Here is a 26414-nt window from a genome sequence, read left to right on the forward strand (position 1 = left end):
CATTCACATACACATTCACATACAAGAGCACACACACACACACACACACACACACACACACAGACAGTCACACACATACTTGTTCCGAGCCAACAAGTGCAGAGGAAGTCTCAGCCCGAGGCGATGGGTTTCTAAAAGGAGGAAAAGAGCAGCGAGTGAAATCAGAGTGATTTGCTAAAGAAGCCTGATGAACAGCTACTCTTATTCTGCTCTGTCTTACCGCGCCTCACTCTCTTACTCACTTTCTCCCCGTTTCACTCCGTTCCCTTTCCCTCTGTCGCTGAATACATTTGGGCTAATTGTCTGCTGCTGCTGATTGAAGCTCTCACAGGCTTCTCAGCACTGCTGCTGCTTAGAGGAAGAACACTGGAGCGTTTCACTGCTGCTCCACTGCTTAGTATTCACCAATAGACAAAGTAAAACCTAAACCTTGCATTAATTAGAGAAAGGTGTCTCTTTTTGAGGAAACATGGAAGTTAAAGCCCCGTTCTGGAGAATGTACTTCTTTACATGATACCTTCTGAACCTCTATTCTCTCTGTCATCATCTCCCTACCCCGACTGAAATGGAAGTAATAGGTGAAATTAAGAGGGGATCTTCCTGTTAGCTTTTGTATAATGTGTCTATTTTGTGAAAAGAGCATGTTTTTGACAGTTGGTTTCAGCTTTACCTTTGGGGCACGTTTGAAAAAGTGCTAATCGCAAAGTGTGTGAGACTGTCAAGGTACTTGCAAGGCACAAAGAAAGCAGACATCTTACAAAGCTTCCTATACAAAGCACAAGTCTATGGTCTAAGTACAGTTTAAGTATTGTAATACATATAACTTACATAGCCTTTGAGTATCATTCACTTACTTTCTTATTTTGTTGTATTCATTGTTATATCTGTTCTCCACTATGTTCACCAGTTACTCACTAACAATGTGCTGGTGCTGAGCAAATAGTATAAGATACGTTTTAGCACCTTTTAATGGAAAACAGCTACCTGCTGTGGCCGAAAACACTATGAGAGCAGTGAGAGTGAACCAAAACCCTAAAGTTGTGGCCTTACAGCAATAAGCTGAAACTCACTTCAAAGCTCTGTAAAGCTGAGGGGAGCTTCAGATTCAGCTGGTAATTCCGTGCAGGTTCATCACCACACTTTCATTCACTGTTTTCACATTGCCATTTCATACATTCATACATTCATACATTCATTATAGAAATGTCAATAACCAGTTCAATTACTTGCAGTTTCATAATAAAACGAAAACACCTTTAAAACACAGATCCGCTTTGCTTTCACACAACGTATGTCTCCACAGAATTAACTCACTCATCTTAAAACACAACTACTGTACATCAGCAAATACAACTAAAAAAAAAAAAATGCGAATAAAAATTAGTATACCATATAATTTTTGGAAGATATGAAATTCCAGTGCAATTGCCTGCATCATTTCCTCATCAACAAAATGGCTTTGCCTCAAAGCAGCAGGAAATGTCAGGATATTTAGATATTTTGAAGCGTTTATTTCCATTTTTAAAAAAAAGCATGTGGATATGGGAACTGAGCCACTGAATGTCCTGAAGAAATATTTGCATACAGCCTTTGTTACTCTCACATGACCAAACCATAACTTCTGTAGTTTTAAGTCGGAGATGTGAATGTTCCATAAGGAGAGAACTGAAATGTCAAAGCTCTGTGTGTATTAAAGAGCCACGTCGGGTTTCAGCGGATCTCTCAGTGTGTGTTTAGTCGTCAGGCAGGCAGGGATGTGTTGAGGCAGACAGAAGCACAGCTAATCTCTGGAAACATGCTCATCTTGTTTTCTATCATCCTACCTCTTAATCCCCCCCCACATAAACACACAGGTAGCCACAGTAGAGATACACAGATTTATATATACAGTACACATACACATTTTACCTGAAAGTAAATTCCCCAACAGCCCATAAGTGATGATTCATTCAGATTATCGCAGCATCAGATTGTATTTGTTTCCTTCCATGTACATTTGCGCTTTAAGCTCGTCTCCATCCCATCAGTTCCTCCATCCCACTACCCTCCTCCTGTACTGAGGGAGAGGAATCTGAGAGATGTACCTCAACCAGAACAGTCTGATACATCAAGGAAGGAAGATGCTGTTTGTTTTAAAAAGCAGTCAGGTGTAGCTCTGTAAACACATGAATCAACTGTTCCCTCTCCTCTCCTCCTCTCATCAGAGCTCTGGTGTTTATTGTCCACGGGGCCGGGGAGCATTGTGGGCCGTACGATGAGATTGCACAGAGACTGAAGGAACTGTCCCTGCTGGTATTTGCACACGACCACGGTGAGTCACTAACACTCACACATTACATTGCATTAATGCATGCATACATTTACACAACACTCATGGTTGTTCATGTGTTCATCGGTGCTTCAAACACAGAATAGCTTGTGCCGAGCTTCAGAGAAAACCTATCATCCCCGTCTCTGTCCTTGGTAATTGTTGAGTGAATAAAGCCTGTAACATTAATTAGGCTCTGTGGTACATGGCTCTATTGTTCTGCTGCAGTGCCTGCGTGTGTGTGTAGGCTTTGAATGCACTGTCAAGGAAAACTTTACAAGTGATAGTTTGCTGAGTGTGAGTGAAACTTATGGCTCTCTGCGGGTTTCCAGACAGACCAGTCACATAGTTAACTGTGGTCCAGGCTCTTAGCTCTTAGCTCTGAGTTAATAACCATAAGCAGGCAACACTTCAGCACCTTGGTCAAGGCCACATCAAGTCAGGTTTATTTGTAAGCTGCAATATCATACAGCATCTTAATGGGCTTCAAATGCTCACACGGCAGCAGAAGATGACTAAGACAAGGAAAAACAACCCAAAGATCCATAATACATCAAGTAAAAAGTAGATGAAAGCTTTCAAGAGGCAAGTGATAGAGAGCGGGCTGAAGTAGCAGCTGTTAACTGGAAATTACTCAAAAATGAACAGAAAGTTGTAACAGAATAATCACAAAAACACAGCGAAGGGGTTATAATCAGGCAGTCAGCACACGCTGTTGTACAGCTGCTGATGGGAGGTTTGTCTTTACGCTGCTCGTTTCTTCCATTTGTACATCCACTGATTTCATTGCAGTCTGATATTCAAGTTATCATAGTGATATAGATATCGTGATTTTCCTTTTTTACGCATATTACTGTTCTCTGGTAATGCAAGGTCTGTTAAAGGACACTTCAATATCCAAGATTGAAGATTATGCTTCCTAAAACTTTTTGTGTATATCTATCATGGTTAAATCTGTGGTTCTGAGGAGGTTGATTTGTCACTTACTCCACCAGTTCGGTCCAGTCTGATGGATTGCCATGACATTTGGTACAGACATTCATGGTCCCCAGAGGATGAATCCTACTGATCTGATTCTGGGTGAAATGTCTATTCACCGTTAGACTGATGAAGTTATAGTACAGACATTCATGTCTCCCCTTGGGAGGAATTTCAGTAACTGTAGACTCTCAGTCATTATTTTTATGTGGAAAACGGATGAAACCAATTCCACAGTTTGTACAAAGCATGTTTTTCAGTTGATATGATTAATGAAACATGCTCATGTCTCACAAAGACTTGCTAGGTAGATTATTGCAATTAGGTAAATATTTGATACAGTCCAGCACCAAGGTGCTCAAAGACAAGGCAGTCCCCCCCCTCCGGCTCAGCTCAGAGGCTGTAGTGTGTGGCTGTACTCGGCAGATCGTAGATACAACAGGAATGTGTGAACAGTGAAGTGACTGTGCAGAAGAGCCTCGCTGAAAAAGAGCAGCATGTGTGTTCTGCAAACTACAGACAAAAGGAAGATAGAGCCAAAGGACGAGAAGACAAAGAAAGTCTCAGCTGTACAGTAAGTGTGGAAATATCTACAGAGGTAGAGATAAAGACCTGGAAGTGAATGATGAGGATGGCTGAGGCTGCTCACACAGGAGCAGTTTGTTCAGTAACTGGCAGTAAAATGTCACACTGAACTGGAACAAGTCCCTGTACTCACACACACACACACACACACACACACACACACACACACACACACACGTTGCCTTGGGCAGCTCCTGTTACAGTTCAGCAGTTGAGATCTTTTGCTTTTCCATCCTCTGTGCACATTTTCTCCCATCTCGTGTTTTTCTCTCTAATTCTAGGACTTTTAGGTCTTTTTCATTTCCAGACCTCACAGACTGGAGGTTTCTGTCACACAGTGCATCTACACTCACACTCACACTGCCTCTGCTCTGACATTTTAGTATCAGACAGTGGCGAGATATTCATAATGGATCAGAATGGAGAGGCACAGATAAGAGAGCAGTAGACAGGAACTGCCTGATGGGGTTTGGTGATGCTCATGTTTCTTTTTTCATTACTTTACAAGAAAATGATGGAATATAGACATTTAATAAGCTATAAATCATCCATCATTTTGTGCCATTGTATGCACCAACTACTCAACACATCATGAAACACACATCCAGAAAAACAGTTAGAAGTTTATCACCATCTTTTACACAGACTGTTATGGCAGTGCTACAATAACTCTGAAGTGCATTAAGTGCCGCTTTTGCTAAGATTAACTGAGGCTATGATTAGTGCTGAAACTATTAATATGGCCAATTAGTTCATCTATAGCAACAACAATTGGCTCATTTAAGTCACTGATGAAGCAACATTGTCTGGTTTCAGTCTCTCAAATATTTCCAGCTTATTTCAATCACTAACCGTTTTTACTACATTATCCTTTATTTTCTGTTTGAACACCAGCCTCCGCTTATGGGTGTGATGATTGTTGATGTCTGATTGTATGTAATTAACACGCACAATTGATCTTATTTCTGCAGCAGATAAAATGATGATTCAAAATGCCAACATCGATTAGTCTTCGTACTTTGCACATTTACTGTTGGCTTTGTGCTACAATCAACTCTAAAATCCAATTAAGTGACCAAGAAAATCTGAAAAATCATGTATATCAGAAGTGGCTTGCTTGTTGCAATCATACAGCAATGGATCTCTGCTCTGTCCTGCAGTGTTTGTACGTCTGTGCATCAGCTGTCTGAATGGCAAAGTGTGCTGACTGTGTGTGTGTGTGTGTGTGTGTGCATGTGTGTTTATGTGTGTTTGATCCAGCGTAATGACAAAAGATGTGGGTTCGGTGGAGTGTGAGTTCATTGATCTGACTTTTCCATCTCCATCTCATCGATATGAAGTCTCGCTCACTGCTGCCGTTAGTGGACATTGATTTCCACTCTGTGATGATGAGGAGAAAAACATGCAGTGTGATGACATCCTCGGATATACAGCACGCATACATGCACAGTGTTTATAAATACATGCGCACACACTTAGGATTACAGAGCGAGAAGGTGTGAGCTGCACATGTTGCGAATGTTTAGGAGCTCGGTGGTGTTATTGGTTCAGTAGTCGCCATGGCAACCCGCCTCACCTCTCCGCCGCTACTGCAGAAAGCTCGAGGAGAGCGCTCGCACAATGTATGAATGCATGCACACTTACATTTTCATATATTTTTTTCCTCCTCTCATCTGTCACTCGCATTTCTCCTCTCCTCCTCTGTCGTCTTCTCCTCGTCCTCTCGCTCCTCCTCCACTCCCGCCTTCCCTCCGTTGTCTCTTGGCTTCTCTTTTCGGTCGTCAATTCACTTCCTCGCTCTCTGTCTTCTTCACCCTCTTGTCTTCCTGTTTCCTCCGTCCCCCTTTTTTTCTTTCCTCCATCCCTCTCTTTCCTTTCGCCCTCCTCTCACCCTTATCCAGGGGTGCATGCCAGTTCCCTCATTGAATCAATGTCCACTAACGGCAGCAGTGAGCGAGACTTCATATCGATGAGATGGAGATGGAAAAGTCAGATCGATGAACTCACACTCCACCGAACCCACATCTTTTGTCATTACGCTGGATCAAACACACACACACACACACACACACACACAGTCAGCACACTTTGCCATTCAGACAGCTGATGCACAGACGTACAAACACTGCAGGACAGAGCAGAGATCCATTGCTGTATGATTGCAACAAGCAAGCCACTTCTGATATACATGATTTTTCAGATTTTCTTGGTCACTTAATTGGATTTTAGAGTTGATTGTAGCACAAAGCCAACAGTAAATGTGCAAAGTACGAAGACTAATCGATGTTGGCATTTTGAATCATCATTTTATCTGCTGCAGAAATAAGATCACTCCTCGCTTGATTGGAGGTCTTTCCGGTGCACCATCTTGAAGGCTGTCCCACTGCTCTCATTTCTGCTCTGCGGAGCGAGGAAGGATTTCTGGATACACAAACCAACCTTGGCACTTTATCGGAAATTTGGCAGCGATCAGACGCTTCAGCTGATTGGGCTGATCTGATACCACATAACAACATCACTGAAGTTTTATACAGAAGTGGACAAACAAATAACAGAAAGTGTGAGAAACTTTTATTTGTTTTCCAATCTAGGTCAGAGTCGTGGAGCTGAACCATAAAGAACTTTCTTCGTTCATTAGAAAGGTTTTTCTCCTCATGACCTCCTGTTACCTTCCCCATTTATCACGAATAATAATGTCGGTCAGGGACAAGAGTCGAGTCTTCAGCAATAAACACATCTTAATTGGTTAGCGTCCTTTCCATTTAAATGTGAGGCTGAAAATCACAAGGCGTCGTGTGGAAATATGGTTGAAGGTGAAATATAATTTACACCTCGTCTGAAAGAGGAAAAAGACAAAAGTGAGATAAATGTGGATGAGGTTAAAGGAATTGGGATGCACCCCACCCCTCCTTCCTTCCTTCCTTATTCTCATTTGCAGCCTCTCATCCCTGCTTCCCTTCACACTTTTCCCTGCCCCTTGATACATCTCGCTCACACCCTTCTCCTCCCTGCTACTTCCTCCCTCCTTATTTTCACTGCTGTCTCTCTTTCCTCTCTTTCATCCACCTCTCCTACACTTTGGAAAGAGAAAGATGAATCAATTTGTCACATGTTCAGAAATAAACACCCCTGGGAGAGAATGTCTTAAAAGCAGAGCAAATCTGGCTGACATAACAGAGTTTTTTTTTTGTAATCCTGCTGAATATTGGAAATAACAACAATCGAAAGTTTAACTGTAGGAAAGCTGTTCTGAGAAACTGTCTCAAGCTTCTCTGATATCCCTAGTTTATAGTTTCAGCTAGTTCTTAAAACATCAAAAACATCTAATAACGGCGCACAAATGTCTGTCTATGCAAGTTTAAGAAGTAATATACTCATCTGCATACATGTATGCTTTTTCTGTTTAGTCATCTACGACAGCTGTTCAAATGTTATGTAGTAGTGGGCGGTGGTGCAGCCTTGTGTGGCTCTGATTCAAGGAAAACCTTAAATACATTTTTGTCTTTGCCTCTTCTGCCAAAGAAATTGTGTATTTTTGTCCCTCAGAGGTCTTAAAACAGTCTCAAAACTGTAAAATTACAGAGTATGCAAATATCTTGCAGCAGTCCTTACACCAATCTATTCTTCTTCTTTTCTTCTTCTTCCTCACTCTTTCCGTCCACAGTTGGCCATGGTCAGAGTGAAGGAGACAGGATGAACATCAAAGACTTCCAGGTTTACATCAGAGACTCCCTGCAGCACATTGACTTGATGAAGTCCCGTCACCCCGACCTGCCCATCTTCATCGTCGGTCATTCCATGGTAAGACACTTCCCAGGCAGTATTTCTCTATTAATTGCAAATTAAACTCTAGGATTGTCGTGTTAGTACGTGGGTTTGTATTATTTCAATCACATTATTGTATTTCAAATAAGGATCATCAAGGTCCGTTTGCCTGTTTTGTTTCGTGTGATTACATGATATTGTTTCAGAGCTCCTGGTGCAGTGTGCTTGACACACACAGAGCGACAGCTGCATGAAATTGAATGCCAAGCCCTGCTCAAGCACAGGAATGAAAAATACCGAGATCAGTGTTAAGAGGTTTTCTGTGACACTGTGATATTCTAAAATGAGAGCAATGGCTCACGCTCCTTTCTCAGTACAGAATGATGTGTTTTTATGTCCCCAAATAGTCAGCCATGAAAACCTAGAGTGCATGGTGTTCTGCTCAGAAGTGAATGAAGTCTGGATTAAATGGCAGCAGAATAACAATAGAATCCAATTTAACATTACTGACACTTTCAAGGAGGAAATGTATTATGTGCTAAAATACTTTAATACCCTGCTTTTAATGATGTTTGATTGGATTTGGCTCAGTCCAAGCACCAGACACAGTGCTAAAGTGTGACAGACAAATGCCACCTTTCATCTCCAGCAAAACAGTTTAGGAAAGGTTTGCTAAGTTGGCTCTTCTCCAAAAAACTGCTTACCTTTTACACAGTGACACAGATTCTGCACAGCCTGCAGCAGCTGCTCCTGCTGGTCACAGAAAACCTCCAACAGAGCAGTTACAGGTTCAGCGACCTGCTCAAGGGCAACGTGGCTGCACTTGTTGACAGAGCAGAGAGTGTGTGCTCAGTTTTCCCAGCCAGTTCAGGAGTCTATGTAATGTTACATGTCATGTAATTTCTATTGACCTTTTGTGGTGACTGTGTGCACAGTCTGCAAACAGTCACCTTTATCCTCAATTTCTCAAAAAATGTACTCTTCTACAGCTATTGAAATATAGTAAATACAACAGTAGGGGTCCAAATATCTAATATGTAACTTTCCTTCTTTGAGAATAATGTAGGGCTTCAATTAAGGATTAGTTTCATTAATTACATCAATTATTTTTCAATGAAAAGTTTGATCATTAAGTCTTAAAGGAATAGTTTGACATTTTAGGAACTACACTCTTTCTACACACAAGTTTCATTTATTATCATACATACTAACATATTTGATTGATGATGATTTTCCATTTGAGCTTCCCTCTAATTGCTTCAGATCTTTTATCAGCTGAATTTAATGTAAAACAAGCTTTTTTGGGGAGTTAAACGGGTGTTAAATTCAACGCAGTCAGCATCAGAAAGTCTCAAATGCGGTGTTAAGAAATTTATACACACTCTACTAGAGCTCTCGTTGAGAGAAATTACATTAGGTGAGGACACAAAAAGCATCGCAGCCTGCCAGGGAACTATTTTCAACTCATCAGTTTATTCAGTTTCTAACAGAGCTGCATCCAACAACACAGCCTCTCACTGTTGTGCTCTGTGACCCACTAACTCCTCCTGCAGCTAACAGAGCACAAACAGTAGTGCTGAGTTATATAATAAATGATTACTTTCTGTGTTTCGTACACCGAGTCACTGCGTACTCCCATGAACTTGTTTCTGTTCAGACTCTATTCATAAAGACCGTTTTTTTTCATGCAATATCATAAGGAGGAAACTTCACTGTCACAAAACATGAAACAGGCATCACCTGTGTAAGTCACAGCCAAACACAAACAAACTGTTTTTAGTCTTTTAGCTCACAGCTGGAAGACAGTTTTCAGCGGGGAACTCAGAGGATGAATGCAAATTCATTACAGAGCCATTCTGCCATGAGAAGCGTGGAGCCTTGTTATCTCGCAGCACAGCAGTGCCTCAGTGGGCATGTTGGATTCAGCAGTGGGGAAAAAAACGCTTTTCACGGCACATATGACGAGCTTAGTGGAAAAATGAGATTGACATTGTTTGAAAATATATGTCTCTGATTGCACTGGTTATGGAAAGGTTGGCAGCGACAGTACTTGAACACTTTCACAGACCGAACGCTTTATATGTTCGAGACACCGAGCGTTTTGCTTCAACACAACTTGTTTCGTAACCCTGTCTATAAAGCCATAGTTTATATGTTGTAATTTGTATCTTTCTTAATAGTAATAAATGATGCATTAATGCAGTAGCTCAGTAATAAGTCATTTATAAGAACAACTTTTGGGTTGGAGAGAAATGCCTTTTTCCTAGTGTATGTACTCCCTCATCATAACAGTACCTTTGTCTTCATAGCTAGATATTTTTTTAATTTATCATGAAGACTGCCACCATGGATTGCTCCATCACCTACCTGTTTGGAAGAAAGCATTTGGAGTGAGATATGTGTGTTAACAGCTTGTCACTTGTTTCAGGAATTCAAGATCATGCTGAATTAGGGATATCCTGTGTTCTCAAAAATGTTCAAATTCCTGCCAATTTTACCAATAACCAAACTATTTTTGCTAAAAAACCCATCCCTGTCGAGGTCAAATAATGTAGTGAAAGAAGTTTTTATTTATCACTTAATAACTTTGAATGTTTCTGATGACCTGATAGCGTATTAAGTGAGAAACACGTTAAATTGCACGAATGATTTTGCTGTCATTTGTATCTGCAGACTTAATGCCTTCTCAGACAGCGAGCACACCATCAGTGCTTAATGGATTTACTACATTGTCTAATGATTTGTGAAAAGACGCCGCATGTTTTCAAGATAGAAACATTGTTTTTTACTTCCCATGTATTATTTTCTGCTAAGGAGCCTTTACGCTGTATGTGTGACATCAAACTGTTTTCCTTTCAAGATGAGAGTTTCTTCGTGTAAATTAGGTCATCACCATCAGTTGGACTTTTAGATGCTTTTCACATGACTCCATTTAATTCTTGCTAACCTTTTATGGCCCATTGTGCAGCAGCACTCTATTTATACAAAGACGAGGGCTGTGATCAAAACAATCCGAGGTTGTAGGAGCACAGACGCAAACAGTTTTGTGTAAATTCAACTGCGGGTTCCCAGATGGAGGCTGAGAGCCTGTTTAGACATTTGAGTCTGTAAATATTAATGCAGAGCTGACCAAAGTCACTGTTCTTCATTGCCTCATTTCCTCTCTGTTCTTTTCTACCCTCTGCCCATCCCTCCATCTGCGTCATTTCATCAGATTTTCGTTCTGAGCTGTCATGTAAGCCCCTCCACCTGTCCTGCCATCATCTGCTTTCATTTCCTGTCATCTTCTCCCCCACAGTACCTCTCTGATTTCTTACTGTCATTTATTTTCCTTTGATTTAATGCTCTCATTATATTTCTTTCTCCTCCTTTCGTCCTACTTCATATTTGTCCTCCCTGTCCTTTCTTCTACTCTCCTTTCCTTGACAAATCAAATCTAGTCTCAGAGTTTGGGAAACCCAACCCAAATCAAATATTGTGTTACCGTGTTTTTACAGGCTTCATTTCCCAGCTTCCCAGTGTTGAGAGTCTTCATCCTGTTTCTATAAGCCTGTTCCTCTGCTTCTCTGCTTGTATGAGGACAATGGAAACCGCCTGTGGATTGTATACGTGCAGAGACTCTGCTCCAATGATAACATCCTGAGGAGACCGTGGAGCAATTAGCAGAGTCACGGTGTAGATTCAGTAAAGAAGTCCCACTCCTCATACATCACCTGCACCGTAGTCAGTTTTCAGCAAAGTAGGTTTACACTGAGCTTGAATTCATCAAAACACAAACTCCACTTACACATTTGCAGCATCTGTGTCAGGTTCACCACACTGACTATCTCACACTTTTGTCTGCATCTTGTTCAGTGAAGCAGTAATACAAGAAGTGGTGCACTTTTATGTGTATCAGCTCATGGGAAATCTGACAAATGCCTTCAGCTCTGGCTCCTTCTCACTCTTCCTCATTTCTCTCCTTCTCCATAAGTATCTCTGGCCAAGCCTCATTTGTCCCACTTCTTCAGTGCCAGAGTTTTATGTAATGGCTTGTCGCTATTCAGGGCCTTCAGCGTAGTTTTTCAGCTCTTCAACCATTTATCACTCTCTTACTCATTCAGTTTCTTCTCATGCTAAACCGTATTTCAGTTTTTCTAGCATGTTTTGTGTGTGTTTGTTGTCCTATTTATCATTTATGTTTTTACTGAATGATCTTGCTGTTGAATCCAAATCACTCATTTTTTTTAAATGAACACGACTGCTGTCAAACAAAAAGCTTCTTTATTTCTGACTGTTATGAAGAAACAGATGATACAGTGATACATTTTTAATTAAAACTCCAGTCCAGTGAAGGCAACGCTCTCTGAACATTGTACCACTTGGACCACTCTCTCTTTATTAAAGAGTTTGGTCCAGACCTGCTCTTTATGGAAAGTGTCTTGAGGTAACACTTGTTATGAACTGGCGCTAATTGAATGAAGACTGATCGATTGATAGATGACTGAGATAAATCTTCACAGACTCACATAGCCACAAATGTAAATGACCCAATCATTGATTATTATCATTATTATTCCAGCTGCAGCCTGAGAGGGAGATTTGTCTCTCATCTCCATACTATTTGCATAAGATCTCAAATTCAAATTCTGACTGGGAGGAGTAGTTTGTCACCAGTAGTTTGCCTGCCTGCAACATGTCAGTGTATTTCTCTGTTTATCTGCTGTTCATTTATATAATGTAGCCATTTAGTCTAAGACGTCCATTAACCAGCAGCCTCAGTTCATGTAATGTCAATGTGCTATTTAAAGCTTGCGATGTTAGCGTGATATCTATATGATCCATATAATGTCAGGATGTGAGGTCCTCAGGCAATTTTTGACAGCTGAAGTCCACCCACTGTCAGTGGACAGACAGCATACAATACCAGCATTCATCCTCTCAACCAAAGTTCAGAGAGAGAAAGAGTTTCTCTGTCCCTGTTCTCTCTCTCTTCTCCTCCCTATTCACACTTATCTCTCTATCATTGGAGCCCACTAGACAAAATGTGTGTGTGTGTGTGTGTGTGTGTGTGTGTGTGTGTGTGTGTGTGTGTGTGTGTGTGTGTGTGTGTGTGTGTGTGTGTGTGTGTGTGTGTGTGAGTGAGAGAGAGAGAGAGAGAGTGAGAGAGAGAGAGAGAGACCCAGAATGGGCTTTTGTACCAAATTACCAAATTACACTCAGTCATCTTTGTAATTATCGGGAAGCAGATGTGTTGAGCTGATCAGCCAGTTTGGGAAGCTTAAATCATCCAAGAGATATTTCCCCATTGGTTTGCGAGTGTGTGTGTGTGTGTGGTGGTGTTTACACGTGGACATTTCAGTTTAAGCCTGTCCTTGAGTCTGTGCTGGAATGTGTAAAGGAGAGACACAAAAATGAGAGACTGAGCTAGCCAGCCTCTTTTTCTTAACTCTGTGTGGGCATATGCATGCTGGAAGCAGCGAGTGAGTGTGTGCTATAGAAAGGGAGATTTTCTGGTGGGAAATGTTCTGTCTTTTAGTGCCTCTTTTCATGAAATGAGCCTGTCATTGGCCCCAGCCTGATGAATATTCACACAAGTGACAAAGAACACTCACATAAACAAAGTTGAAGCCAATTAGTGTCCAGAGAGAGAGAGAGAGAGAGAGAGAGAGAGAGAGAGAGAGAGAGAGAGAGAGAGGGACACATTCCCCCATGCAGAATCGCTGGGCTCAAATGTGTGTGTGTCTGTCTGTCTGCAAGACATTTGCACTTGTTGCATATGTGAAACCACGACAAAAAGTGGACCATGGCAAATTGATTTGAGTCTTGGCTGCCACGGAGTTGCTAATTATCACGGCCCTACATCACAGGATTTAAATCACAATCCCAAATGTCAGCGTGGGGGCCAAGGTGTGGCCTTGCGCTGCTGTTCTCCGCGGCCAGACAGTGTACGTCACGCCCCGAAGGCCGTTGGTTCACATTCGCATTTCTCTCCCAGTCTGTAGAACAACAACAACAAAAGAGCAGGGTGGAAATTCAGGCCCGTTTGGACAAAAGACGGATTGTTTTATGTTCGTCTTGACCTCTGAGAAGTTTTCCCACTGCTCCTAGCATCAGAACCTCTCACCTACTTTACTAAGACCTTCCCACTCCTGTTAGAAGACAAAAGACACTCCCTGTTCTCTGTAACATATCATCTTTCCCTCACTGAAACAGGATGTTTTTTTGTGTTTTTAACTCTTCAAGTTGCTTTAATTCACTTTTTTTTAGTGTTTTGCTATGTCTTATCTTTGTAGTTGTCCATCATCAGTCCAGGTCACTGGGAAACTTAATTGCTCACAGCTAGTTCTTTTTACCTTTGAAGATCTGGAAAGTCATGCAGAGTCTGCCCTCATTTCAAGCTGCTCCGTCCAATTCCTACTATGTAATAATGTAGACTAGCATTAACAAAAATCTTGCAACTTCTAACTTTTACAGGTTACCCGCTATTTATAACTTGAAACTGGACCATTTGCAATTCTTGTTTGACACAAATATCAATCAAAATACAATCAGAATGCTTGCGGCACATGGCGTAGATTATTTGATGCACATAGATTTGTATCATTTTATATAAACTAACTGGTACAAGAAACTCGCGTGGGTTTTATTAAGATTTTGTTATTTTCTTCTTTGGAAAAAAATACCTCATCCTCTGAATTTCCAGTTCATTTATGAAATATATATTCTGTGCCTTTTCTCAGGGTGGTGCTATCTCCATCCTGACGGCCTGTGAGAGGCCCAGTGATTTTGCTGGAGTGGTTCTGATAGCTCCGATGGTCCAGATGAACCCAGACTCAGCCACACCGTTCAAGGTACCGCATAATCGCTTGTCTGCTCCTTCTCTCCGCCGCTCTTCACTTCTGTTCTCCTCCTTCCTTTGTACTTGAGTCACCCTGTTCAGTTGAGTACCCAGGAATCAATCGTCTTACTCCACTCAGCCCCGCTGCGGGTGATGACTATAATACTGACACCTTTTACTTTGTGAGTTTCGAGAATCAGTAAAAGTGCCACTTGAGCAGCATTAGCTGTCTCTTACTGAATCACATAAACAGGTGTGTCCAATTTTCAAGGCCAGACACTGAAAAGTGGTGTCAGAATCTGCATTGAATCAAGAGAAAACGTGTTTTTTTACAACCTGCATTGACATAAACATACAGTGGAAACGCACTGAAAGCAGTGAAATTATGCAGCACACACACACAAAAATTTCATGACTGTGCCTCTTTGTAACACAAGGCAGATGGCGAGAGAAAAGAAAGACAGAGAGATTTTTCAGGGAGGTGTTGATGTGTGAAAATAAACTGAAACGCTTAATGTGTTTTGTTTTTCACTGTTTGTAGGTTTTTCTGGCGAAGGTCCTGAACCACATGCTGCCCAGCCTCACTCTGGGCTCCATCGAGTCCAAATGGGTCTCACGGGACAAGAAGCAGGTGAGAGACAAAATGTTGGTGGGTGTGTGTTTGGCTGGGAGGGCTGTATTGTAATTGAAATATAACTGAAATATCACCTGTGGGTGTTGCAGAAAATAGAATGGTCTCAAGGGGGAAATGTGCGTGTGTTTTATATGCATGTGTGTGTGAAGCCATGCACTGACTTTTTTTAGACGGTCCACCCCACAAGACACACGTTGGCTCCTTTCCAAACATAAACAAGTTTGTGTGTGTGTGTGTGTGTGTGTGTGTGTCTGTGCGTGCTGTTGTATTACATACTTAATGGGATCAGAAAACAGGAAGAACTCCCACAGTATGGGGGCCCACAGTGTTCTGTGGGGCCATTTGGGTGGACCCCACTGGGAGAGCATCGTTTTTCTGAACTATGTTGTTATTATTGACAAAATTAATACTGTCAAAATATTTTTTGGTGATGGTTAAGGTTAGAGCCAGGGTCAGGTTCAGGGATAGGTTAGTGTTTTTTAGGAACAGTATACTTTGTGTCTATGGGAAGTCCCCACAAAGATAGCGACACATACTGTAGTGTGTGTGTGTGTGTGTGCGTGCGTGCGTGTGTGAATGTTTCTGTGTGTGGAATACCTTGGGAAGGTTGTATTGTGTTATTTGTAAGTATAAAAACAGATGACGTCCATGTCACCTACAGGTCAACGCGATCACAAAACAAAATTGTGCAGTTTAGTTTGTTTGCAACCACAACCTCAAGATGAACCACAGGCGAGACAAAAGACACGCACACCGGCACATATTTGTGCCGGTGTGCGTGTGTGTGCGTGTTCTGTGGTTTTTGTACTGCTGGGGCGGTGTGTGTATACACTTCATACCTGTGTGCGTCTGTGAGTATTGACACACCAAAGCTTGCCTTTCAGAAACAGTTTATAGTAACAATAGGATCCCACATCCTGCTGCTTCTGCTTCCCACAGTCCGTTGGAGGAAGTAGTGTCAGCTCATCTCCCTGTTGCAATAATAGACAGATACAATAGATTCAAATGCGCTTGAATCTTTGGAAGAAAAAAGATAGTTAACAGCAAAGAAAGATGGCAGATGACAAATGTTCTTGACTGGATTTGTTCAACGTAAAGCTGGATTTTAATTAGTTATATATTCTAATTATATCCATCCCCTTAGTAACTGTCCTTGAGTCTGTGCTGGAATGTGTAAAGGAGAGACACAAAAATGAGAGGAAATGAGAGACTGAGCTAGCCAGCCTCTCTTTCTTAACTCTTAACTGTGTTTACATTCTCTTATGTGCATTTGGATATAAGCCACGCTAAAAAGATCCTCCTTGTTTCACTGCTGATTATGAGATTGTTCTGTGCAGTCACTGTAGGGGGTCATTTCCCCTCTAGAGTTCTCACATGGTTTCATTTACATAATTGTTTGATGCCTAAAAAGGTAAAAATATTCAATATTTCATTTAAAAAAAGCTAAGATGTGAGAAAAGTCCAAGAAATTAATATAAGGAGACTTGTTTTTCTTCTTTACACTCTCAGTCATCATCTCACAACTGTATGGTATCTTGTGACCATTTGGAGGGTCGTGACCCCAGACTGGGTTCCACTGCGCTACACATCACAAGATAACACACACACACACACACACACACACACACACACATATATATGGTCAATATACATATTGACCAGCTACAACAGTGAAATTCTGCTTATGCCATGTTGCAAAAGTACTAAAATATATCATAATATATATATATATATATATATATATATATATATATAGCAGCCATTTCTCTGTGGATGGAGTACTTTTATTTTGAAACGTAAGTACAGTGTAGTCAGAAAAAACACTTCAAAACACATTTATTCCAGCTGCATGTTTGTGATATGATCTTATACGATGATGTTATCTCAGTTCTGAAGGAGAACTTTTCTGTTAAGGAGTGTCATGACTCGTCTGAGCAGCTCGTGTTGTGTCACAGCTCAGCTTACAGTCATTTATTATTCAAAGCCGCAGCGCGTGTTTCCTGAGAGAAGCTGCTTCTGTTAGAGTGGGCCGTCAGCTGAGTTTACATAAAGGCTGAATAGGTGTGTGTGTATGTTTGTGTGTGTGACTTATGTGGGAACACATGTGGAACTTGAAAGTATTCATGTTTTATGTCAGAGAAACGCTGTTCAGCTCTGATTTAAATTAATGTAAAGTGCCACATCTACTCTCATCTTTCTGTGTCCCTCTCCTCCTCTGTCTCTTATTTTTCTTTCCAAAAAGCCTTCCATCCATTTATTTACGATCCTTTCTCCAACAACTCTCATCGTTTTTCCCAGAGGTCTTTTTATAGTTCTTTTCCCATGGAGGCAGTTTTTCTCTGGACTTTCTTCCATATTTGCATTAAAAGAGAAAATGTATTGTGCTTGTTAAATATAGACGCTTGATACAAACATCCAGGCCTCACACCATCACTTTCTGAATGTCCATAATGATTACATTATGAAACAAATTAGGAAAAGAAATGGAGAATTTAAGTAAAAGCAATGTGTTTGCAAATCACCAAAGGATAAATTAACCTCTCAGACATGTGTAAGATAAGATAAGATAAGATCAACTTTATTGATCTCGAAGGAAATTACTTTACCAGAGTACAATACAAAAGTTGAAGCAACAATATAAAAGTTGAATACAAAATACAAAGTACAAAGTGTCTTCAGTGAAAAAGCAGAGAAAAAAAGAAGGTTTTTGCTGTGAGTTGATTCTGTGTTGTGCAAAGGCTTCAAAATGTAGTCTGTGAACTCAAAGAAACAGAAGAGCTTACATCAGAATCAGGCCTGTATCTAAGGTGACCAACTTAACGCTGACCTCTCTTCGTGTCCTGCCAGGTGGAGGCGTACGATGCTGATGAGCTGAACTTCCACGGCGGCATTCGGGTGTCGTTCGGCATGCAGCTGATGGGGGCGGCGGCGCGTATCGAGAGAGAGATCCCGTCCATCAGCTGGCCCTTCCTGCTCCTGCATGGCGACGCTGACAAGCTCTGCGACATCAGAGGCTCCAAGATGATGTACGAGAACGCTGCGAGTTCAGACAAGAAAATCAAGGTTTGTTCAGTGGTTTGTTCACAATAGATTTTATTTGAACACTATCAGATAAGTCTTTTTTAAAAGGCTTGTTGAAAGGTCAGTGGGTCTGTCTGGTAAAATAAGGTAAGAAGAAAGATGCATCAAGTGAGCATTGTTCATTTTGTTCACACTGCTCCTTTGTTTAAAACACTCTTTTTGTTTGGGGAACAATGTATCACACGGCTGCCTTTTGACATTTAAATGACACATGGGAAGTTCCTACAGTTTGAGGGCAAAAAAGTAATTAACTGATACAGAAACTGCAACTTCAAGCAGTGTAATGATTTTCACTGTTGCTTTTGACACCTGAAAACTCAGTGCAACATACTCAGCATATGGGGAAAGGCCAGTACCTAAAAGAAGCAATAGACACGTTTGGCTACATAATATCCTTTTAAATAATTAAATAGTGCATTTTAAAATGTAATTCATTCACGGACAGACAGACTGACTGCAGGCTGCTTGATTCGCCCTGTTCTGCAGGAGGATGTGGATTCGTAAAGAGGGAAGTTCACATGCTCGTTTTACACATGGTTAATCACGAGTGACAGACAAAAGCGAAAAAAAAAGCTGAAATGAGAGGTAGTGAAAAGAGAGAAGACAGTTAAAGAGAGTTCCTGTTCACTTCATATCTTTGTGGATGCTCATTTCTTTTTTGCTATTTCAGCATTACGAGACATTTGTAAAGAATCAAATGGTGTTTATGAGGTGCAGCTGCTTTATCAAGTCTTCTCAAAGTGGACCAATTTGGTGTACCACACGTGAGCAGCTTTCCAAGCCAGCATTAGGAAATCGGTTCTCCAAATGGCTTAGATTTCAAATTACCTCTTTTTGAGCTGAAATAAGCGAGTTTTGAACAGCTTCCTTGTTGCATCCATCCCATCCCTCTGACTCTCTCTCACTGCTCCTGTTCAGGTCTATGAGGGAGGGTACCACGCCCTTCACCACGACCTCCCAGAAGTGGCCGAGTCTGCATTGAAGGAGGTGACTGGCTGGATCACAGAGCGCCTCCCCGCCACGACATCGCCCCAACCAAAAGGCTCCTAGAACCGTGGCCGGAACAACCCAGTCAGCGCTCCAACGCAACCGCCAACCTCGTCCCAAGAGGCCTGCTCACTTTCCAGTAGTCAGGCATAACAATACTACTACAGTCTCTGGTCTGGGAAATACATTTGGGCATATAGACTGACATTATTTTCTTAGTATAAAAAGTTATCCTCGGGGTATCTATTGTATAACCTTTCCTGTGTACCTATCAAGTTACACCGATTTCAATTGGGTGATGGGGTCAGAAACCTCTTCTCATTTTAGATAGTAAGCAGCGGTGATGAGTTTCCCTGCAAAACTCGTGACCGGGGATGTATCTCCTTTTTTTTCCAGCAGCTGGCGTATTGGGTTATTATTTTCATTATCCCCATTAGACAACACTTAAGGGCAACTCAAGTAAAGCAAGGCTTAAGCTACCGTATGCTGGGGTTGAACGTGCAATAATGAAGTCTCCATCTCCTCGTTTATACGCAGATCTTTTAAGTAGTAATGACAAAAATAATGTAACACATCATCTGCCATTCACAGACAGGTCAGAGGTCAAGCTCAGCTAGAGGACAGCGCTGTCTTTGATTTGGTTTGGCTCATCTTCTCAGTCATCAAACTCTCTTCCACCTCCTCTGCTTCCTCATTGATTGTACTGTTTTGCGAATGATCTAAAATACCAGTTTTGGCACAGGCAGCTCTTGAAAAGTCACTCAGAAACTTTTACTGAAAGTAAACGTGACTCTTTGTATATGTAACAAATCCTCTCTTCTCCCCGCTTCCTCCATATGTCCCCTTTTCACAGCACTGATGTGTTACATATGAAGATGGGTCAAATCCATCAAGTCCTAATAGTTACATTCATTTGGCATGCTGTTTTACAAATTAAGACTATGAAGTACTATACTTACTTATTTCAGTAAATCTGTTTAAGAGTGTGGGGGAAAGAAGAGGAGGGAAATTATCCAGGTGAAGCTGCTCCGTCTGTCTCTCTGCAGGTGGGAATTAGGGGGAGAGGATAAAGGGCTCTCCGCTACGTGACCTTTGACCTTTAGGGTCACAGTTGACTGCGCTATTGGGGTGTTTCTCTGGAGCCGCAAGTTCATTAGGCTCAGACTGCAGACTAGAGCCCATCTGGAGAACGAGAGAGAACACATCGCTCTGACGCTGTGAACAAAAGAATAGATCTTCTCTGTTCACATCTACCATTTGGTGCATTTTCATCCAAACCGTCTTACAGTAATACGGTGGCATACATTTCTAGCATGGGTGGCCACAGCAGGAAACCAACCCCTATCTAAGAATAATACCATACTTTTAGTCACATTTTGGGGGAACTTTGACTCATGACCTTTCTAAAATTCTGTCTTCCACCCAGGGCACATGTTTAATGCCTGCAAACTAGTGAGAGGAATAGTGCAGCATGAGTTTCAAACCTCTAAATCCCACCTGCAGTAAGAGTGACTAGAGCGATGGTCTTCACTTTTTCTTTCTATGTTTTCAAAGTACATTCTCACAATGTTTGCAGCAGAGTTCTGTACTTGAAGTCATTTCTGGCCTCAAATTGGTTTTCAACAAAATGAAAACATAGCAATAATGTCGTGGTAGCCTATATTTTTGGTAGCCGTTAATGATAAGCTAGACAGACGCACACTGAGCAAACCTTAATACATTGTCAGGAAGACAATTAACAGGTATAGCTACACATGCTTAACTTTTCTATTCATCAAGCATGAGAAGTTATCAGCAGAGCGAGTCAAGAATTTTAAAGTTGCACATGTTCGTTCACCCCCAACATCAAACATGGAAAAGTAACAACCGTTTTGATGCTTGTGGCAGTTCAAACACACATCAAGCGTCTCTGTCACTCAGAGTTCAAAAGGACTCATGCAGACAGTGTAAGGGAAGCATGGTGCGGTAGCCACGGTGACCGTTACTCACGTGTAACCACGGCAGCAGGCCGGCGGCGAGGCAGAAATTTTTTTCATTCCATTTTCTTACTACATGTGTAGTAACCAGGGTGATCACAGCAAGGCTGACAGAATGAGATGAGCGTCTGGCTTCATGCCTGCACTCTTTTTTTACTTCTTACTTTCTATTTCCTTACTCTTACCCTCTCTGTCTCTCCCTGTTTCACCCTGTGTCACCCTTTTTCACCACATTTCTCATTTCTTTTTTTAGTTGCTGTGGTGACCAGTCTTTGTTCTGTCCATCACAGAGCCCCTTGTTCTACAACAGATTCAAGCATCTTCTACTGACAGCCACCCACACTGTCCCCAGTGGTCAATTATCAGAGGAGCAACAGATTACATTACTCATCTTTTTTAGCTTTTTTCTAATTCTTTTGACCATAAAGCGGCCACTAATCTAACAGGGGACACATCACTGACTCTGCTCAGCTTATTGCTGTATGCGACCCACTTCACTTTCTTCAGGAACATAAAACGTTGTGACCTGCAGGGGTGCATTTGTAAATAAGATTTTCATTAACTGAGAGCAATGGTGAAAGTAAAGCAAGGCAAGTTTATGTAGCACATTCCTTGACAAACATAATGCATAAAAAGCATTAAATAAGAATGAAATCACAAGACATTAAACATATATTTAAAATCAATAACAGGAAGGCAAGAGAAATCAATAGAAGGGGCTTCGGGATGTAAAGTGCATCCTCTTCTCTGTTTTCTCAGGCTTCAGAACACATTTTCCAGACCAAATGTCAGAATACATTGTCACGGGTGCCAACATAGATTGAGATGTAATGTGCTCATCAGTCCCAGTGGGAGTCAGACCCTTAACCTCAACCAGAACTGCAGCGGTTTATATCGCAAGCACTTCAAACACAATCGACTCCTGATTGGGCTGCATCAGGCGCAGCGCACACAAAGGCGTCACAGTCCCAGCCGCACTCAGACTCTTAATAGCACCCCTGCTGCACAATGGAGTCAGCCTCGCAGGATCCTGTGTTACAGTACATTCCAAAAGCTCTACCTGTCAGACTACATGGGTGCATATTACTGCTATCGTTAGCTATGGGGGCGGAGAGAGGTGGAGATAGAGTGAGAGGAGAAGAGAGAAAAAGAGACTGGAGAGAAGCTGTTAGTAACCATGGCAGCACTTTTTTTTTCATTGAAATCAGCCAGTGAAAGAAGTGTATTTATTAACAGTGCAGGATGTACAGCAGACGTTGCTTTGCTTTCAGAGCTTGTCCATTTTGCTGCTCACTGGAGGATTCCCTTTTGTGTGAGTGTCGAGATAAGAGCAAACAATTACCGTCATCAGCTCTCAGTGAATAATATGAGCTGTGCACACTCACTGAATTCAAATCAGCTGGTCTGCCATTCGTACTGAAATCACACAATTTCCATTTTAGCAAAAAGGGATTTCTCAGAGATGGTAAGGCAAAAATGCTTCTCTTTTTCTAGGGAGTTTGTATATTTTTGCCCAGATCTATACCATGTCTTGATAAAAAGTGGTGGACAAATGAGTGAAATTAAGGAAGAATCCAATGTTTTTTCATTACATTTCATTCATTACTCACCTGCCTTAAAGGTGTGTAATCCCTGACACATTCCTCACATCTTGTAAAGCCACGTACTGTACGTCTCCTGTTCATGCCATACTGAGAGATAGCCATGTGCAGATGCATTGCTCTGTTAATATGTAATAATCCGCTCGACTGTTAATATCTTGTTTTATTTAGGACAAGAGTTCAATGTTAAGTGAGGGAGGAAAGAAAGCAAAGGCAGGAAATCTGAATCTAGTTGGGCCTCTTTTCTTAACAAACCAAAATGTAATTGGCCTGCCGGTTTGTCAATGGGGCCGTTGTTTTTTCTTTTTTTTTTTTCATCTCGACTTTATGACTGTTTCTAAGAAAGGAGCTGTTATGTATGATGAGGACAAAGCAGCACATGCCAGTCTTTCTGGAATTTTATGAGATTAAACTGCACTGGAATGACTTTAGAATTAAGTCTAGCGTCAGTGCTTAAGTGTACAGCAAGAATTGAAGAGGTCTCCTCCAAAATGCTGTCAACACCTTAAGTTCAGCATTAAGTCTGCGAATTACAGATGATCCAAGTTGTAAAAGTTCCTCCCCTGAGAATCTGAGTTTGACTATAAAAATGTGCCACCTCAGTCAGTTTAAAATGGTTGATGTTGCATTTTGGAACAAAACCTCAAGTCATATCTTGCTGGTGTTACCCACAATGATGACTGATCTGATTTATTTCTAGTGGCCAGACTGCTTGATTACTGAACATAATTGTAATACACTGTATGATAGCATAGCATTGCTAACAACACTTGATTGAAATATACCAATCAAGACTGCGATGTCTTTTACAAATATTCTATTTATCTTATCTAGAGTATTTATAGGATTTATTGTATGTATAGGATACTATATATTGATTACACATCATGACAAGGCACTTTTTATACCATAAACCAGTCACGTTATGTCATTTCTTCTGTTGATGCTCCTCTACATGAAGCTCCATAATACTTTTTGAGATGGAAACTGGTTCAAGGTTGTATGTATGTACAGTCAGCAACCCCCCAAAAAATATGACAGTGTTTCTGATATGGTTTTGCATAGAGAGTATTTTACTACTGTGTGTTTAAGTCAATGTCTTGTTGAAAAAAAACTCGAGTCTCATTGCAGTTTGTCACAGAACAATGAATGTTTAAACCATCTGATATTAAAATGTTTTTGTCTTGTAACAGGATCGTAACAACCAGGGTGTTATTGCTGCAAGTTTGGGAACGTCTTCTTCTTATTTCCCAAATTTGCTCTTCAGGAACTTTCACTTTAATCTAGATGTATCTCTTCTAAAAAAAAAAAAAAGAAAATCAAATTTCTTGGGCATCATGAGCATGAGTTGGAGATTTAAAGTATCTCTCCATCTATAAAACCTTTTGGTCAAAATATGTTTGAGAACTAAATTACAGGTTTCAGGTTTTCTCCCAACAACAGGATGTTTCTGGGAAAAATAAGCCGCGGATTCATTTGACAAAGACGTTTTTTTATGGGTCTGTGTATTATATGTTTATTTTTGGATAGTGGTCTAGTGTTTGTGCCTTATTACTGTAACAAATGTGTTTCTGAGCATGTTTGTGAGTGAGTCCATGAGTGTGTGTGTGTGTTTTGATATAGCTAAAAGGTGCAGAGCTGGTTAAGCAGATCTGCTCCTCTGTTACTCTGGTTTTCTGGCAGTCTGTCATCACATCTGTTTCTGGTTCTGGGTCAGTAATTGTGTCTGTCTGCTGTCAGTGTCTTTCTATTTGTGTCTGTCTGTTTCAATTTCAAGCCAGTCAGGGGTTGAAGCAGACTTGGGTCAAAAACTATTTCTAAATCTTACAGTACAGGCTGAGATACAGCTCATAAATACCTCCCAGCTCCTTTAAACACCTGTTTTGTTTTAGTCTGCCCAAAGACAGCCACAATTATAAAGAAACACAGTACTTCACATTAAAGATGAGACTTTTGCCCTGTTTGGGTTGCTATAATCGCTGAATGACTGTATAACATTTGGAACTTATGAGAGAGCTGATCAAAGGTTTGTAATATAACACTGAATTGAATACTTTCATTATTTGTCCTTGCTGTTATTTGTACATGTCGAGATACAGGGAGGCTGTTGAAAAAATGATAATACATTCGAAACTTTGAGTTAATGCAAAGGTTTCAAATGAACCCATGATAGATTATGTCTTTGGACCAAGGTTGAAAGTATGATTTAGATTTCATTTGAGCTAAAACTAGACAATATCATAGCACTGAAATATCCTGCTCCTGTATCTTTGGCAGAACCAGAGACAAACTTTAACACTGTCAGTGCTCATACTGTGCAGTTGCTCTGCACTTTTGTCAGGTGACACAACATTCATGCACAAACTAATACTTCTGGCCATAGCTACTGATAAAGATCTATATTTTAAATGTTTTTAAATGCCTCTTTTCAATCAGCTGTAGAGAAAAACTCAGCTATGTGATATAGAAACTGGGAAGAAGAAGTGTGAATTGTTGTCAAGAGCAATGTTCATCCCATCAAGATATACAGTGTGAATGTGATGGAGAAAAGAAGGCTGCCGTTTTTCATGATATTATGGGACAATGTAAATCAGACCTTAACGTGATCCTGCATTGACAAGGTATCAAGTCAGTTTGTGTTCATAGGCAGCACCACATAACATTACGTTGAAGCATCATTTCATTCATTCTCATTCTCCAGTCTTCCTTGTAAAGTAATACGTTGCTTGTTTTAACAGTTGATTAGATACTGAGAGACACTTGAGTTGAATAGAGTAGTGCTGATGCTCAACTATCAAGTGACAAAAAAGAGATGTTCAACAACTGGCCACCTCTGTTTCCTCTACAAACAATACACACCCTAAGCTTAATTTAACTCAAACTCATATATTAAATATTATCAATCAATTTTATTATAATAAATTGAGTATCAGCGTTATAGAATTTAATTCAAGTGTGACAAGATATTGTACATAAGATGTTTATAACATGTAATAATGGAATTACTTCCAAATTACTGAATGTCAAACTGCTTGTTACTAGAATGTCCATAATGTCCATACTCTCTTACAGAATAAACTATATGACTGTTAAACTGCACAGCCTGACTTGAGTACTTTCACAGCTTCTAAACGCAAGTCAAGAGGAGTTATTTCTAACATCTGGTATCTCGCATATTGTTTTTTTTCACCCAAATTCCAAGCAAATGATTTAATTAGTCATTATTTGTGGTGTTAGAGAAAACTCTTATTACTGACCTGCTGATGGGGGACTAATCATCAGATACAGACCAGGTAATACATGCAGCAGAGTGAAGGTGGGTTTGACTCAGGTCTGTATGCTTGTGGACTTGGTCAACCTCATTTCTGTGGTGTTTCATGTTGAGAACTGAGGATGGATGCAATGTAAGATTACAGAGATGGTTCAAACGTCCCAGCAGTTGAGTCACACGTAAGCCAGTAGGTGGTGGCATTGCATCAAAATTCATTGACGACAGTTCTGGTCTACGAATGTAGTGGTGGAGCTGTGTTTCCAGATCAGTGGACACGAACTAAAGGCATGAATGAAGGATTGAGCTGAATATTCAAAATACAGAGATTTGTATTTACACTCAAATTCTAAATTCATTTTGACTCAAATTTTTCAATCTCATAGCATGAATTTGCTTTGACTTCTGTCT

At 40.8% G+C, this 26414-nt stretch overlaps 1 protein-coding gene across 2 annotated transcripts in view; it reads left to right on the top strand.

Annotated features, from left to right (window-relative positions):
* The window catches only part of mgll (monoglyceride lipase), a 40733-nt gene extending 14915 nt beyond the window's left edge, over positions 1 to 25818 (top strand). For both annotated transcript variants that reach the window (XM_070840301.1, XM_070840300.1), the window contains 6 exons: positions 2205 to 2311; positions 7536 to 7672; positions 14359 to 14469; positions 14998 to 15087; positions 17938 to 18153; positions 19090 to 25818. In XM_070840301.1, coding sequence (XP_070696402.1) covers positions 2205 to 2311; positions 7536 to 7672; positions 14359 to 14469; positions 14998 to 15087; positions 17938 to 18153; positions 19090 to 19221 — 793 coding nt within the window. In that variant the 3' untranslated portion in view covers positions 19222 to 25818. The remainder of the gene's footprint in view (positions 1 to 2204; positions 2312 to 7535; positions 7673 to 14358; positions 14470 to 14997; positions 15088 to 17937; positions 18154 to 19089) is intronic.
* The last annotated feature ends 596 nt before the right edge of the window (positions 25819 to 26414 follow it).

Source organism: Pempheris klunzingeri, chromosome 11 (assembly GCF_042242105.1).
Source record: "Pempheris klunzingeri isolate RE-2024b chromosome 11, fPemKlu1.hap1, whole genome shotgun sequence".
Lineage (NCBI taxonomy): Eukaryota > Metazoa > Chordata > Actinopteri > Acropomatiformes > Pempheridae > Pempheris > Pempheris klunzingeri.